This window comes from Zea mays, chromosome 5 (assembly GCF_902167145.1).
Source record: "Zea mays cultivar B73 chromosome 5, Zm-B73-REFERENCE-NAM-5.0, whole genome shotgun sequence".
Classification (NCBI taxonomy): Eukaryota; Viridiplantae; Streptophyta; class Magnoliopsida; order Poales; family Poaceae; genus Zea; species Zea mays.
In genome coordinates, this window is record NC_050100.1 from 23,713,173 (window position 1) to 23,727,494 (window position 14,322).

General features: G+C 47.3%; 1 protein-coding gene across 1 annotated transcript; it reads right to left on the reverse strand.

The window, feature by feature from the left end:
• Positions 1–167: 167 nt before the first annotated feature.
• On the reverse strand, positions 168–4,177 carry LOC100279875 (uncharacterized). The gene is given in 14 exon segments (NM_001152828.1): positions 168–706; positions 781–886; positions 1,123–1,206; positions 1,326–1,400; positions 1,541–1,635; positions 1,933–2,029; positions 2,284–2,389; positions 2,709–2,780; positions 2,865–2,918; positions 3,001–3,117; positions 3,227–3,409; positions 3,517–3,672; positions 3,766–3,891; positions 4,012–4,177. Coding segments are annotated over 14 exon segments (1,437 nt in total). The 5' UTR covers positions 4,168–4,177; the 3' UTR covers positions 168–696.
• Between the last annotated feature and the right edge of the window lie 10,145 nt (positions 4,178–14,322).

Below are 14,322 nucleotides of genomic sequence, written 5' to 3' on the forward strand. Positions count from 1 at the left end.
CAGGTTTCTGATCACTGATCAGCTGGAGGCGGGGGGGTTACGCGCCGTTACAGCCTTTTTATTAGCTAGTACTGTTACTGTACGTAGTAGATGGGATAGCGAAAGCTCCTTTGGCTTTTAGTGCGCGGGCGCGGACGGGTGGAGAAAAGAAGACCCAGCTAAAAAGATGCACAAGTGAACACATGCCATTAAATAAAACATACACGTCGGAAAAGGCACATGTTTACGTGGACCGGATGTTGGTGCAGCAGTTCACTACTACTAGTATACATAAGAAAATTGCGGGTTCGCTTTGGCCTTTTTGGTAGTATAGTACTTGTAAACTCGCTCGGACAAAGAACGGAAGGGAGAAACTTGTTACGTTTTGACGCAACACCTGGCATGGCACGTAGTAGTAGGTACTAGTACTTGTTACGTTTTGACGCGCGCGCGCCGCGCACCCAAACGCGCCGTGACACGTCGGTCGTCTGCAGCGCCACGCCAGAAAAGGACGACGGCATCGACACAGACAGCACCACCCCTGCCTGCATCACGTACCCTGGTGGGGTACCGGGCACTGCTGCTTTACACCATCAGCTTTATCTGCTTTTCAAAGTGCACAAACACGTAATCCAAGTCCCGACACAAGTTTGCTCCAGGACATCCAATCCAAACCTCTTTCCACTCTTCCCGAGTGGATGAACCACTAGTCCGCGGTTACCAGGCTCTGCGTCAATAGAAAAGAGCAGCACAGGATCAGAAATCTCCCCACGAGAACGTAGCCAGAGGCAGAGACCATACCCTACTGATGGTTTGCTGCATTGCGACAGCCACAGGTCGATGTGCTTGGCGATCCTCTCCCTTGCGGTATTGACTACAGCGAGAGACGAGCAGTTCGAAGCGTCCCCTGGTCAGTGCATACCGAGTCAGCATTCTCATCTAAACTGGGTGATAAATCAAGAGGTCAAGCATGCATAAAACCCATGTAAACCACTCTGCCAACAACAGCACACTATGTTACAACACTGTAAAAGACAGAAAGAAAAGCAGATTGGTGTATTGACCCGGTGACCAAGGTCAGTATTGCACTGCGATCGTAGCAAAGCTTTATGGAACCGTTTATTTCTTTTCGTTTCGAATTACCTTCGATCCTGAAAGGCCACTGCGGACAGCCCCTCAGATCAGTCCCATGTCCGCAGTTTCTGCATTTCATTATGTACGACGGCACTGCATGTGTTGTGAGACATCTATCAGTACACAAAAAACAAAGCAATCTATCTAAAGCGAAGCACTTGCACAGGCACAGCGCGATAAGTCGCTCGTATATGGAGCTCTGGCGGACTCACTGTCTTTCGATGATTTCTGCTTGGAGGCATGGCGCCATGGGTCTTGGGAGCCATTTGTAAACACGATTTTAGAAGCTGTGTGCATATATATTTGATGAAGCATCAGAGAAATGGGAAAAGAGGAGTCCCGATTGGGAAGTCGAAAGAGCTGCTCGTTGTCACTTTTGATGTCACACAACAGGCAACCAAAGCTAGCTAGCTAGAGAGAGACGAACCAGCGATTCTTGTGCCTCCATAATACAAGTTCGTCATGAACACATCGGGATAAACGCCTTCCCCAAAGACATGTCTGCATAGGTCCAAATGGTACCTGGAAGTTCAAAATGTGTAAGGTATATATATATATATATATAGCACACTGCATTGAGAGTACTTTTTTTGGAGATACAAATGTTGTTGATCATATGTTCTACAGTTCTAGCCAAACTTAGAAAAAGTTCAATTCTTTGAAAAGTGAAACGCACGTTTATTTCGAGACAGGGAGTTACATTGTAGTCAGCAGCTCATGCTATTCCAATGAAATGTAGCACGGTTTGGAGTAATAGAACATATAAAACTCGGGAGGTGTGTCGAAAGTCAGAACACACATAAGGATAGGGAACATTACCTCGTATTGATCCTTGCAGAACGAACGCTGTCATTTTTGGGTGCCACTTGAAAGTAGGCAACCTCACTGCAAACTTGGAACCACCAGAGCCTAGAACCTAAAAGAAAATTGTAACCTGAATAAGTACATGAAGGTATGTAATTTGAATACCAAACAAGAGTTATCTTGGTGTTCACTCCAAGCTCTTAGATGTAACTATGCAAGCAAATTTTCTTTTTTTTGTTATAGAAAACAAGTAAAACATCATTTAGAGCATGTTTGGATCTCGTGAATTAAAACCAATATCTAAAAAGTGCATATCATTTCATTATTAGATCACTTTCCAATTTCTCTCAATTTTTTGGACCTTACTAGAATCATGTGGAGTTGTTTCCTTCAGATATTCTCGATCATACGAGGATGGTGGTGTCTCCATTTTTTTAATGTAATAATCTTTCACAAATTGAGCATATGCTTCCTGCAAAACCAGTAAATGGAAGATCAAAAAGGAGGCTCTAAAAGAGGAAGATATAATAGTAAAATTGTATAATGTGTTTGCTCATCCATCGACAGGTTGCCTGCAGAATTTTCACTCAACAGTGTAACTATTTTTCCATCTATATAGATTAAACTACTATGCTTATTCCTCTTATTTGCTATTGGCAGGGGAGTTTAACTAGTAAAACAATTTACATAAAAATGTTAATACAAGGACAGTTATTTCTTTGCTGGCTCCTTCTGTCTTCCAGCAAGATTTTACAGATCTCAAGTACAACTATATAAGAAGGGACATGTACCACCAAGTTTTTCCTGTTCTTCTTCGCCTTTATTAGTGGAGGGCACAAGGCATCTGGGTTCCCGTATTGGAACTGCAAAATAGCATCCACTCTCAAACATCCACAAAACATACTTCTTTAATAAAGCAACTTAGAAAAAAAAAATACTATGCATACGGTTGTCGCTGCCGCATCCGCCAGGAAGAAGAGGAAGTCGCCATCATTTTTCAGCTGCACGCAGAGTAAAATATATCATCGGTGTTGAAGTATGTGAAATTGGCAGGATCAGCTTGCTATGCACAAAAGGATTTACCGTCTGTGCTCCAAATAGAGCCTTCACCGAGTGACTCTCCAGCCGGAGCTGTTCGTCAACGAGTTCAGTTATTTCCTGAAGGACAGCTTTGCACTCAGGGCCAGCTGACTCTCCAACCTACATAATAAAGGCTGTCACATATGGAGACCTGAATTGGGTAGAAGTACATCAAACAGACAGAATTCATTTGCGCCGTCTCCACCTATGCCCGGAGTGGACTATCAACCTGCTTGTCAAAGTCGGTGTAGTTGTACACTGCAAGAACCACCCCTGAGCTCGCGAGGCTCCCACATGTCAAATGGGGGAACTTGAGCCTGAACCAGGCGCTGAGAGCGCCGGAGTAGGAGACCCCGATGACGAACCAGGGGTTGTCGAAACCTGATCGGTTGTACCGGGCATTCAGCGATTCCTACCGGGAAAAGAAAAAGGAAAAACAGAGAAAGGCTCACGATTCTTCCAGCACATGAAGCACGAGTTGCTGAATCAGGCAACACAATGCCAATTAATTAATTAAACCTGATAGTACTGCCGGAAGACGGCCAGGTCGAACAGGGCCTGCTTCGACGACAGGAACCTCAGGTTCTCGGTGGTCAGCTGCTTGAATGGAGAACTCTTCCCGTAGTACCGGTGCTCCGGCGTCACCACCGCGGCGCCGAACTTCTTGGCGAGCACCTGACCACATGGACCAGGCGGTTCATCAGCACGAGACGGGGTACGGGGAAGCAGGTGTCCAGGTGTGTGAGTGCTATGCGAGTTGCAACTCACGGCCAGGTAATCGTTGGGGATGCCGTCGCAGGCGGACTCGCCGCAGATGCGCAGGAAGACCGGGCCGCCGGGGGCCCGATGGTAGTCGAGGAACTCGAAGTAGCGCTGCTTGAATTGCCGGTGGTCCTGAAAAGCCGCGATCGGCGTGAGCGACGGCTCTCAAACAAGAATCCTCCCTCCTCCCAGTACGGGTGCGCCGTGGCGTGCGCGACAGGGAGCCGGAGAGGGAGTTGACTGATGACTCACGGTGGGGGAGAAGTGGTCGAGGCGCTGGTTCATCCACCGCTCGTCCTTCGTAAGGTGCCTGCTGCCGGCGGGTGCGGCGGCGGCGATCGGCTCGGCGGCGCGCGCGAAGAGGAAGGCGAGGAGGAGGAAGACGATGCGAACGCGAGACCCCATCATCGGTGTCCGCCACTCCGGCTGAAAATTCTCCCGTTCCGTTCCAGTCCAGTCCAGCAGTAGTATAATCCTACTCCAGTGGCTGTTGTTATGTGACCCTTGGGCTAGGTTTTTGTGCTGTGTGAGCGTTACGGCCTGACGGAACCGCCGCTCCGACAGCGGCCTGCAGATGGCGCAGGTTGCACATTGGCAAGTCGACAATAAAAAGACTAGAAATAGATTGTCACGTCGTAGAGCTTTTTAAAGACTAGAGATTGATTGTCACGTAGTAGAGCTTTTTTAGTTTGGTACATAACCAAATGGGATTGGTGGTATTAAAATCCTCTTCTTATTAAATAAGAAGAAGATTTTAGTCCGTCCAATCCACTTCAGTTTTGTGCCTCCTAAATTAACTAGAAAAGTGTCAGCTTTCGTCGTCCATGCTTTAGGTACCGTAAGAACATATCTAGCGCATGTAATATTTTGATTCACATGTTAAATCATATCCATCTATTCTAGAATTATACTCCCTCTGTTTCGTTTTAGTTGTCGCTGTGTTGACGCCTTTTTGGAGCGCCAAACACTCAACAAGAACCGTGGCGGTGCCTTCTGCACAGGGACGGACGGTCCGCGCGCAGGGGCCGGACGGTCCGCGGCCTGGTGCGAGGCGCGGTGGTGCTCTCTGCGCAAGGGCGGACTGTCCGCGGCCTGGTGCGCGGCTAGGGCTCCTGCCTGACGGCCGGACGGTCCGCGCCCTGGGGCCGGACGGTCCGCGCGTACGCAGGGACGGCGGAAGATCGCCGACGGCGCCTGGATCTCGCTCCCGGGAGGGACCCCGTCGGGGAGTAGAGATCCTAGGTGGTGTCTAGGCTCGGGTAGACCGACCTAGACTCCTCTAATCGACGTAGAGTCGAGGAGAAGCGGAGAATTTGGGGATTGGAAGGCTAAACTAGGGCTAAACTAGAACTATTCCTAAGATAAAATGCGAAATAGAAGTTGTATTGATTCGATTGTTGATGATTACAAATCGGCCGTAGACCTCTCTATTTATAGAGGAGGGGGGCTGGACCCTTTACACAACTGATTCCGAGCTAATCCCGCGAATATAGCTAACAACCGTAGCACAAAACTCGGAACCCTAATCTGTTCTGCGCACGCGCGGACCGTCCGGCCCACAGGCGCGGACCGTCCGGACCGCGGACCGTCCGGCCTCAGGGCCGGACTATCCGCCGGCTCAAAACCGGTTCGAACATATGCCCCCCTGCCTTTTGGTGGAGCTGGGCGAACCAAAAGCAACTAACTCGATGTGATCACATCGGTTTTCTTAGGCATCTTGCCACATACTAGGATGGTACTGTTTGAGGAAACGCCCATTCAAAGCCTTAGGTAAATCCTTGCCTTGTAATGTTTGTAGTAAATAAGCGTTACCAGACATCACCTGTTTCACTTTATAAGGACCCTCCCAGCTTGGCGACCATTTCCCGAACTTTCGGTCTTTATTCCTTAGAGGTAGAATGGTCTTCCACACCAAGTCTCCTACTTGGAATGATTTTGCTTTGACCTTCTTGTTGTAGGCCCTGGCTACCATGATCTTGTCCTTTTCTATTGCTCCTAAAGCTATCATCCTCTTGTCGGTCACCTCATCAATATTATCCATCATTGAATTATAATAATCAGTAGCAGTTAGATCATTTTGTCTGGCAAACCTGACAGCATTCAAACTTATTTCCACAGGTAACACTGCTTCCTGCCCATAGACAAGCTCAAAAGGAGATACTTTAGTAGCACTATGCTTAGATATTCTATGAGCCCATAAAGCTTCAGACAAAATCTTATGCCAATGTCTAGGATTATCAGATACCTTTTTCTTTATCAAATTAATCAACGTCCTATTACTAGACTCGGCCTGTCCATTGGCCTGAGCATAATATGGAGACGAATTAAGCAGCTTAATTCTGTATAATTCAGCAAATTCACGTACCTCTTTTGACATAAAAGAAGTACCTTGATCTGTAGTCAAGGTCTGGGGAATGCCGAATCTATGAATAATATGCTCAGTTATGAACTCAATTACCTCCTTGTGTGTCATGTTCTTTAGAGCAACGGCTTCAGTCCATTTGGTGAAATAGTCAGTGGCAACTAACACAAACTGATGCCCCTTTGATGACGAAGGATGAATTTCTCCAATAAAGTCTAATCCCCATCCTCTGAATGGCCAAGGCTTGATGATAGGATGTAATTCGGCTGCAGGGACCAACTGTAGGTCGCCGAATTTTTGACACACTTGGCACCCCTTGTAGTACTTGAAACAATCAGCTGTCATACTAGGCCAATAAAAACCAGACCTTCGCAACAACCACTTCATCTTTGGAGCTGATTGATGGGTACCACAAATTCCTTCATGTACTTCGGCCATGGCTAATATAGCATCGTCTGGGCCCAAGCACTTAAGCAGGATATCATTAACCGTTCGGCGGTAAAGTTCATCACTCATCAACACATACTTGAAAGCTGTTCGCCGAATGTTCTTATCTGTCCTGATATTGGGATTTTGCAAATAATTAAGTATAGGTGTCCTCCAATCACTTGTATCGGCTTCATTGTCAGCCGAATCGATTAAGAGAACCCTTCTGGTAACCTCGGACGGTCCGGCGTCAACACGCGGACGGTCCGCGACCTGGGAATTTGGCTCTGCACTGGTTATCAGATTTTCAGTTTTGTGAAATTTCCCTCTCTTTATCCGATAACCCGATGCATCTTGTGCCAAGTTGTTAGCTCTATGATTCTCAACTCTAGAGATATGCTGAATACTGAATTCATCAAAAGAATGGATTATGCTCCAACATTTCTCAAGATAATTATTTAGAGTACCATCAAGACATTGATATTCTTCTAACACTTGTTGGACAACCAGCTGAGAATCACCAAATACCTTCACATGTTTTACTCTCATACCATTTAACAGTTCTAAACCGAATAGGAGGGCCTCATATTCAGCTTGATTATTAGTGCAATACGTTTTCAATCGGCTAGAGAAGTCAAAGGAGACATTACTTGGTGAAACAAGCACAATGCCAATTCCTTGCCCTTCATTGCAAACCGATCCATCAAAATATAAAGTCCAAGGAGTAATAGTGAGGTATGATATGTCTAGTTCATGAATATCATTAACCCGATGCTCTACAATAAAATCTGCTATGACTTGGCCTTTCATAGATTTCAATGGTTCATAAGCCAAGTCATATTCTATGAGTGCATAAGCCCACTTACCAATTCTACCACTCATAATTGGGTTATGCAACATGTACTTGATTACATCGGCTTGACCAGAAACAGTGCAATGACTAGACAGTAAATAACATCTACATTTGGTGCATGCATAAAACAAACATAAGCATAACTTTTCAATAAAAGTGTACCTTGTTTCAGCATCCACCAACCTTCGGCTTAGATATGTCACCACATGCTCCTTCCCCTCAGTTTCTTGTGTCAGAACAGCCCCAATAACCTTGTCTTCAGCTGCAATGTATAATCTGAATGGTGCTCCTACTTGTGGTGCTTTTAACACGGGAGCCGAAGACAAGTATTTTTTAATGAGATCAAATGCTTTCTGCTGCTCTGTCCCCCAAGTGAATTCAGCATCATTCTTAAGCCGAAGGATAGGGGTGAAGGCATCAATCTTCCCGGCTAAGTTAGAAATAAACCTTCGTAAATAATTCACCTTGCCAAGAAACCTCTGTACTTTGACCTTACACGCCGGAGGCCCCACATTCCGAATAGACTTGATTCGGTCAGGGTCTATTTCTATACCATGTTCATGGATGACAAATCCTAAAAACTTACCAGACGACACTCCAAAAGCACATTTACGTGGGTTCATTTTTAAACCATACCAACGCATTTTATCAAAGGCTTTGCGCAAATCAGCTATATGAGAACTAAACTCAGCCGATTTGACTACAATATCATCAATGTAGACTTCCACAGTGTTTCCTAATAACTCATGGAAGATCAGATTCATAGCCCTCTGATAAGTAGCACCAGCATTTTTAAGACCGAATGTCATGACAACCCATTCAAATAAACCAATGAAGCCTGGACATATAAAGGCCGTTTTAGACGCATCTTCTTCGGCCATGAAAATCTGATTATATCCGGCATTACCATCAAGGAAGCTAATAATTCTATTTCCTGATGCATTATTGATTAATGTATCGGCTATGGGCATGGGATATTCATCCTTAGGAGTTGCTTTATTTAAATTACGAAAATCAATGCATACTCTAAGCTTACCTGACTCCTTCTTCTCCACCGGCACAATATTGGAGACCCATTCTGCGTATCTGCAAGGTCTAATAAAATTAGCTTCTAGCAGCCGGTGGATTTCGTCCTTGATTCGTGGGAGAAGATCTGGACGAAATGTTCTAGCTTTCTGCTTGAAAGGTCTGAAACCAGGCTTAATAGGCAGCCGATGTTCGACAATTTCTCGGCTTAGTCCAGGCATTTCAGTGTAATTCCAAGCAAAACAATCTGAACATTCCTTCAATAGACCGATCATCTCATTTCTAGAATCGGTCTCCAGGGTCTTGTTTACAAAAGTCGGCCTTGGAGTTTTACCATCTCCTATGTCAATCTCCTCCAAAGGATCGGCCGATGTAAACACCTGTCCTAGTTTATCAAGATCTCTGAATTCCTCTATCATGTCCCCCACAGAGGAATCAGATGATTTTTGCGTGATGGCGGACTTTCCGATCTCGGGGACCGGATCATCCGTAATACTGTTTTTTCGCTGTGGTAGATGTTCGGTCTTAAAGTCCGAACTCTTTTGTGAAAGACCAGACCCTCCGGCCTTGGCGGCCGAACTGTCCGTGACCAAAGACTCATGAACTTTGTGTGTATTCATCATTTAACTTTATTTAGGATTTAGCCGATTCTCCATCGGCTCTAGCATTACAGGAATGAAACCTTTCTTATCTATACTTATGAATTGATAATCAGAAAAGTGTCCTGTGAGACATGTAGCAGTCTCATAAGTCCAGAGTACAGGGGCATCGGCCACAGCGATGCAGGCCGATACATCAACATGTACTTGTTCTATGTCATCGCCTACCCATTGTATTAGCATTTGATGTAATGTAGAAGTTATACATTGATTGGCGTGAATCCAATCTCTGCCTAGAATTAAACTGTAATTTCCTTCTACATCAGCGACGAAGAATGCAGCAGCAAGGGTCTTAGTCCCGATGGTTAATTCAACGGACGTGACTCCCCTGGCTTTGATCGAACTATCAGTTCCAACACCGCTGAGGGTCATGTTGGTCTTGACAAGTTCGTCATCTTGTTTTCCTAATTTTCTGTATAATGAATAAGGCATTAGATTTACAGCCGCCCCTCCGTCTACCAACATCTTAGCAATCGGTATCCCATCAATGTGACCGCGCACGAAGAGCGGCTTTAAATGATTTACCGATTCCTTTGGTTTAGTAAAGGCGGCTTCTTTAGGACCAAAATCAAACTGGGCAACAACAGGTTCATCGTCGCCGATGATAGTACAATCGACAGAAAATGTAATAATATTTACATCCATACCTGGGCGTTCTGGAGAAGCCTCGTAGTCGACCAGGTCTTCTCCCAGCAGGTCGTCCTCTTCCATTGATGTTGTCGTGTCGTTGGAGGCTTCCTGGTGAACGGCGGACGGTCCGCGCGCAGAGGCCGGACGGTCCACGCCTGGTGCAGGTTGTCCAGACGCTTCCTGGTGAAAGCCGGACGGTCCGTGCGCAGGGGCCGGACGGTCCGCGCCTGGTGCAGATTGTCCCGACGCTTCCTGGTGAGGGACGGACGGTCCGCGCGCAGAGGCCGGACGGTCCGCGCCTGGTGCAGGTTGACTTTCTATTTCCGTGGCCGTTTGTTTTTTCTCGACGGCCTTTGGTCTCCATTTCTTTTGCGGTGGCGGGTATAGTGGATGCGTGTCATTGAATATCTTTTCCGCCTCTTTCTCCTGGCTCTCCTTCACTCTTAGGCGCTGTAATTTTCTCTTTTGGGATCGTGTCAATCCTGCCGGGCACCATCGAGGCATGGAGTATTTTGGATCGGCTGTTTTGACGATAGCCGTATCCTTTTTGGTTGTGTTATCCTTTTTGGTTGTGTTGGCCGATTCACCGAAAATCATCGGCCCTTTATTGTCTCCCTGTATGACAACATCTGCGGTGCCTATTTTGATGATGTCCCCTTTTGTCGTTTTTGAGTTGCTGCAGGCATATGCCCCCCTGCCGGATTGGTCGGCCTTGAAGGCCGAGTAGTCCGGCAATCCTGTTGGGTTTGTGCCTGGTGACCGGATTGAGCAGTGCTCAATCGGTCTTGTACTGGTGGCGTCAACCTGTTGAAAACAGATGTTTGGGGTGCCCCCCAGGCGGGGTACTGTGGCATCCCAAATGGATATGGTGGCATGCCCCACATTTGATTTGGGACATATGGCGGAGGTAAATATGTGTACGGATATGGCATAGGTGGATATGGAGGTGGAGGTGTCCATGCAGGTATGTTAGGTCTTACTTGTATAGTATGACCTTTCATTTCTTCCGATTGGTGGGGTGGTCCAATCGGCCTACCCTGGCGCTGCTCATGAATGGGTGAGCGGGGTCGCTTTGCTGGCCGGTCACTGGGGCCGGCCTTCTTTTTTACGTATTTAGACAATAATTGATCAAAAGTTGGGCCGGCTTTAACCAACCGACCAGCTGCTTTGAATGTATTTGTTTTCCACGTACCTATCTCTGGTCGTCGTGGTTTGAAAGTACGTGGACGTTGTGAATCCTGAGTACGGCCGGACCGTCCGCCGGAGCTCTTCGGACCGTCCGGTGGGGTCCCGGACCGTCCGCGCCTACGTGCCGGACCGTCCGGGATACGCAGTACAGGCTCCTGCATCTGTCTCCCTGTCTGCACTTGCCCCCCAGTACTGGAGGCTGTGATGGTCACCTTTAGGGTCTCCCCTCCATCGGGAGTCTTCTCGGCCACCACTTTCCTGCAAGAAACTTTACGATCCCCATCGGCCTCTTTAGCATTGCTGATGATTATCTCTTTGTCTTTGTCTTTATCGGCTGTGTTTGGCCGAACTAGGACTTTCTTGCCCTCGAAGTCAATCATGTTCATCGGAAAGGGCTCTGTATCCACCTGCATTTCCTGAAATTTCAATCGTCCTTCGTTAATGGCCGATTGAATCTGTCGACGGAACACATTACAATCATTAGTGGCATGAGAAAATGAGTTATGCCACTTGCAATATGCACGACGTTTTAGCTCTTCGGCGGATGGAACAGTGTGATTTATTTTAATGTTGCCATTTTTAAGTAATTCATCAAATATTCTATCACACTTACCAACATTAAATGTAAACTTAACCTCCTCTTGCCGTTTCTTTTGAACCGGCTGTAAGGAGGCACAAGCCGAAGATTTGGCCTGCTTTGGCCAAACCATTTCAGCAGCATACACCTCTGCTGATTCGTCTTCAGAGCTACTTTGGTCGCATTCTACTACATGTACGTTGTGACGAATTGTTTAGCAGTTTCTTTGCTTCGGCTTTCACAAGCCAAAGCTCTCTGGTGTAATTGTGCTAGTGTAAAGAATTGGATGCCTTCTAATCTTTCTTTTAAATAATATCGCAGACCATTAAAGGCTAATCCTACTAGCTGTTTTTCTGCTAAATGAATTTGAAAGCATCGGTTTCTTGTATCTCGGAATCTCCGGATGTAATCATTAACCGATTCATCTTTTGTCTGTCGCAACGACACTAAATCTACCAAATCCAACTCATAGTCACCGGAGAAAAAATGATCATGAAATTTTTGCTCTAGATCCCCCCATGATGAAATAGAATTAGGAGGTAAAGTGGCATACCATGCAAACGCGGTTCCTGTCAGCGATAATGAAAATAAACGTACGTGAAATACCTCTGTGTCGGCCAATTCTCCCAATTGTGCTAAGAACTGGCCTATATGTTCGCGTGTGTTCTTCCCTTGATCACCCGAAAATTTTGCGAATTCGGGTATCCTGGTTCCCTGTGGGTATGGGTGGTGATCAAATCGGCTGTCATAAGGTTTCCGATATGATTGCCCCCCAGGGACCATGCTTACTCCGAGCTTATCTCGGAACGCCCCGGCTATTTCTTCCCTTACTATATCAATGGCAGCCGGTGCGAGACCACCGGCTCTCTGGTCAAACATAGGTGGGGTTGGCTGGATATTAGCATGTTGTCTTTCCCCCCATTGGTTTGAGTTACGTGGTGCATTTTCATTTGCCCTATATGGGTCATAGGTTTGATCGTTTCTTTCCGGCCTCCTGGGTGGGACCGGAAAGCTCTCCTGGGCTCTGGATCTTGAATTAATGGGTTGATGCATTGTATAGTGCGATGGGAAGTGCTGCTGGGACGGGTGAGGATTCCGGTAACAATCCTCCTCAAAAAGGTCATGTGTGGACTGTCCGGACATTAGCCCGGACCGTCCGTGATTATGTGCGGACCGTCCGTTGTTGCATGCGGACGGTCCGACTGGGTAGTTTAGGTTCTGTGTCGTGCGTGGTAGCTCGGGCGCATATCTAGGTAACTCATTAAAAATAGGCCCGACTGTTGCTGGCCCGGACGGTCCGCGCTCACGTGCGGACGGTCCGGGCATGTGCAGATCGGCTGGTTTGCTGCCGATTTGCGGTTGATTAGGGTATGTGTCCATCGGCATCCCATAAAGGGGTTGTGACTGGTCGTGACAACCTGTAGCCGATGTGTTACACGCGTTATCTCCTAACTCAACCTCGTGCGAAGGAAAATTTGCGGTACTAGATTTAACAAATGCACGTACTAGTCTCTTAAGATCGCTTTGCATACCCCCTATGATGTTCTGCATTTGTTCACGCTGATCTTCTACATAATTTCTAAGAGATTGCAGATCGTTGGTATTACTTACATTGGGGATACCTGGCGTGGGTTGGAGCGAAGCCGGATCCGTCGCCCGATGTCGGACGACCTTGTTGTTCCTGTCCACTTTGAAGTTGGCCAAGAACTTTGCTTTCGCCTCCTGGATCATCCGCTCCTTGTGCTCCTCGAACCGGAGCTGCTCGTCAGCCGGCAAGGTTTCCCAAGTCGGCTCTATGATGTTGCTTGGAGAAATATCAGAGTTATCCCTTGAACCGGCCATTGAGGGCCGATTTGATGAGCTTAGATATGTTGTCCCCAGCGGAGTCGCCAAAAAGTATGTTGACGCCTTTTTGGAGCACCAAACACTCAACAAGAACCGTGGCGGTGCCTTCTGCACAGGGGCGGACGGTCCGCGCGCAGGGGCCGGACGGTCCGCGGCCTGGTGCGAGGCGCGGTGGTGCTCTCTGCGCAAGGGCGGACTGTCCGCGGCCTGGGGCCGGACGGTCCGTGGCCTGGTGCGCGGCTAGGGCTCCTGCCTGACGGCCGGACGGTCCGCGCCCTGGGGCCGGACGGTCCGCGCGTACGCAGGGACGGCGGAAGATCGCCGACGGCGCCTGGATCTCGCTCCCGGGAGGGACCCCGTCGGGGAGTAGAGATCCTAGGTGGTGTCTAGGCTCGGGTAGACCGACCTAGACTCCTCTAATCGACGTAGAGTCGAGGAGAAGCGGAGAATTTGGGGATTGGAAGGCTAAACTAGGGCTAAACTAGAACTATTCCTAAGATAAAATGCGAAATAGAAGTTGTATTGATTCGATTGTTGATGATTACAAATCGGCCGTAGACCTCTCTATTTATAGAGGAGGGGGGCTGGACCCTTTACACAACTGATTCTGAGCTAATCCCGCGAATATAGCTAACAACCGTAGCACAAAACTCGGAACCCTAATCTGTTCTGCGCACGCGCGGACCGTCCGGCCCACAGGCGCGGACCGTCCGGACCGCGGACCGTCCGGCCTCAGGGCCGGACTGTCCGCCGGCTCAAAACCGGTTCGAACACGCTGAATAGTGCAAAATTGAACTATTCAGCGAAAACTAAAAAGAAACAGAGAGAGTGACTAACAATCAGCTAGTTTCTCTCGGTTAATTTTAGCTATTAACTAGTATTAATTTTAGAATTTCGGAACATAGACTTAGGGCATGTATAAAAATATATAATATGGTGTCTTTTAAAAGTCTTTAAGGGTTAATTCAACAAAATACAAACGTGAATATCCGTCTAT